The sequence below is a fragment of the Cornus florida genome, unplaced genomic scaffold (assembly GCF_030987335.1).
Source record: "Cornus florida cultivar Cherokee Brave unplaced genomic scaffold, ASM3098733v1 CherokeeBrave_3.0.0_Hap2_Chr02, whole genome shotgun sequence".
In the NCBI taxonomy this organism is placed as follows: domain Eukaryota; kingdom Viridiplantae; phylum Streptophyta; class Magnoliopsida; order Cornales; family Cornaceae; genus Cornus; species Cornus florida.
The window spans coordinates 48,741,816-48,743,870 of record NW_026775572.1 but is presented as its reverse complement, the minus strand read 5'-3'; the positions used below and the strand labels follow the sequence as shown (position 1 = coordinate 48,743,870).

The window sequence follows — 2,055 nt, the reverse complement described above, 5'->3', positions numbered from 1 at the left end:
TGGTTGATTGTTGAATCTTTCTAGGGTTTTGTATAAACTAAAGTTAGGTTTGGTTACTTTTGGGGCTTCTGGTTCTTGTTTACCTAACAAAGACTTACGTTTTTTAAGATAGGTGGATTTTAATTCAAGGTCTTCTACTTTACTAATTAGGTCTATAAGTAAGTGCTCTTGTTCTTCAGTTTTTGTGATAACATTGAGTGATTTACAATAGCTATCCTTACATCCTATAGTAATATCTGGAGAGCTGGGAGAGTCATCCAGATGACTGAGAAAAAGAACTAATTTTTGGATTACTACTGCTGTAATCAGTATCTCATAATTGGAGTATTTGATAAAGAGATTCTTTACTGTCCTCAGAAATTTGTAATTGCCTAATTTTCTTTTTGGCATAATAATCTTTTGCAAAGTGGCCTAGTCTACCACATTTAAAACATTTAACTTTGCTGACATCTTTACTAGTGTCTTTGGTATCTTTTTTACTAGCATTATTCTTGCCAAACGTCCTTTTTGGTTTTCGTTTTTCTTTAGAATAATATTCTATTTTTGGGAATACTGTTTTTCTATTCTTGTAGTTCCTTCGATAACCTTTGTCACTTTTATAGGATTTCTTATGGGCGTTAGTCTTTTGTCGTGAAGGAGCAATGGGTGGAAGACCATACTGTTCACAGAAGGTGCCCATTTCATACTTGGCTCTTTTTCTATCATCATTTAATTGGTTACTAATTTTCATGTCAATGCACATTCTTAAGCCTTCTTTCTGGATTAAACTTATGATGTTACCATACGTGAGGTTGTCATAATCAATGAAACCTGTGGCTTTAATAAGGGTTTCTCTAATTTTGTGAGCAAAAAGATTGGGTAAACTATTAATGAATTTTTCTTTCCAAAATGGTTTATTACTATCATCCCTGATTATTACTCTAGACAAGAATACATCTTTGTACCACCGAAAGTCACTTATGGTTGGACAAGTGAGATTGGTGAGTTGATCATGTATTCTGGCAGTAATGTTACTTGGAGTTCCTATGAAGTGTTCAACTATGGTGTAAATAAGTGTATTGACGCCATCGGAAACACCACATCCTATAGTTCCATCAAAGATAGGAAGTCCATTGTTGTCTTTTTGGATAGCATTTTTGATTTTTTCACGAGAATTTCCAGTGAGGTGATTTTCCCACCAAGATTTTAACATACCCGTGAACCCCGAAGTAAGTAAATCAACAATATCTGGCTGACTAAGATCATGGGTGGTGACATAATTGTTAGCCACCATAGATATATGATTTAATTTGTTCAGAATTTCCTGTTCAGATAAACCATCTATATTCCATTCATAGAGTTTATCAGTATAGACAGAAAATTGATTTTGGATGTTTCATTCTTCATATTGAATATTTGGAGGAGTTGTTCTAGGGTACCAATTTTTTTGTGAGGCTAGTAGGGTTAACTCATTTATAGAAATACGATTGAGTTCGAAATTGGAGAAAACAATTTCAATGGCTTAAATTTCAGAGGTGTAATCAGAGGTGGAAAAGGAACTGTCAGAATCATCATTGTGGGTGATAACAGTGATAGTTTTTTCATCTTTAATTTTAGCTTTTCCTTTTTCAAGGGTTTAGAGTATGGTTTCAATCTGGAGAACAATAAAAGAGCCAGGCAAGGTGGCTGGATGTCCTTTTCTATGTGTAGGCATAGAAATGAGGGGTTTTTCAATAGGGAGAATAGTGGGTTTTTCATGTGGTATTGTGGGTTTGGTTAAGGAAAGTTCAATGTTATTAAGTTGAATACCAATGGTGTGTAAATACTGATTTGTAAAATTGTTTTGTTCAAATATTTTTATGGTATCTGGGTCCGTGGTGTTGCTGACTTTTAGGGGAGAAGCAGTGACTTCAGTTCCCATGTGATCGAGGATCACAGATTCTTATGGAGGATGGGAAGAAGAAACTGTTGTTGTGTCAGATTTTTTCCAGTTAACTTTTGTCAAGACATTGACTTTGTTATGATAATTTTCAAGATAATCAAAGAAATGAATTTGTATCTTGTGTTCTATCATGA

General features: G+C 34.2%; 1 protein-coding gene across 1 annotated transcript; it reads right to left on the bottom strand.

Annotated features, from left to right (window-relative positions):
• Positions 1-313: 313 nt before the first annotated feature.
• Positions 314-1,273, bottom strand: LOC132296207 (uncharacterized). The gene has a single exon (XM_059794422.1). The coding sequence runs from the start codon at positions 1,271-1,273 to the stop codon at positions 314-316; it is 960 nt and encodes a 319-aa protein (XP_059650405.1).
• Positions 1,274-2,055: the final 782 nt, after the last annotated feature.

Coding starts and splice junctions, on each gene's coding strand:
- LOC132296207 (XM_059794422.1), bottom strand. CDS start 1,273: ATGGTGGCTAACAATTATGTCACCACCCATGATCTTAGTCAGCCAGAT.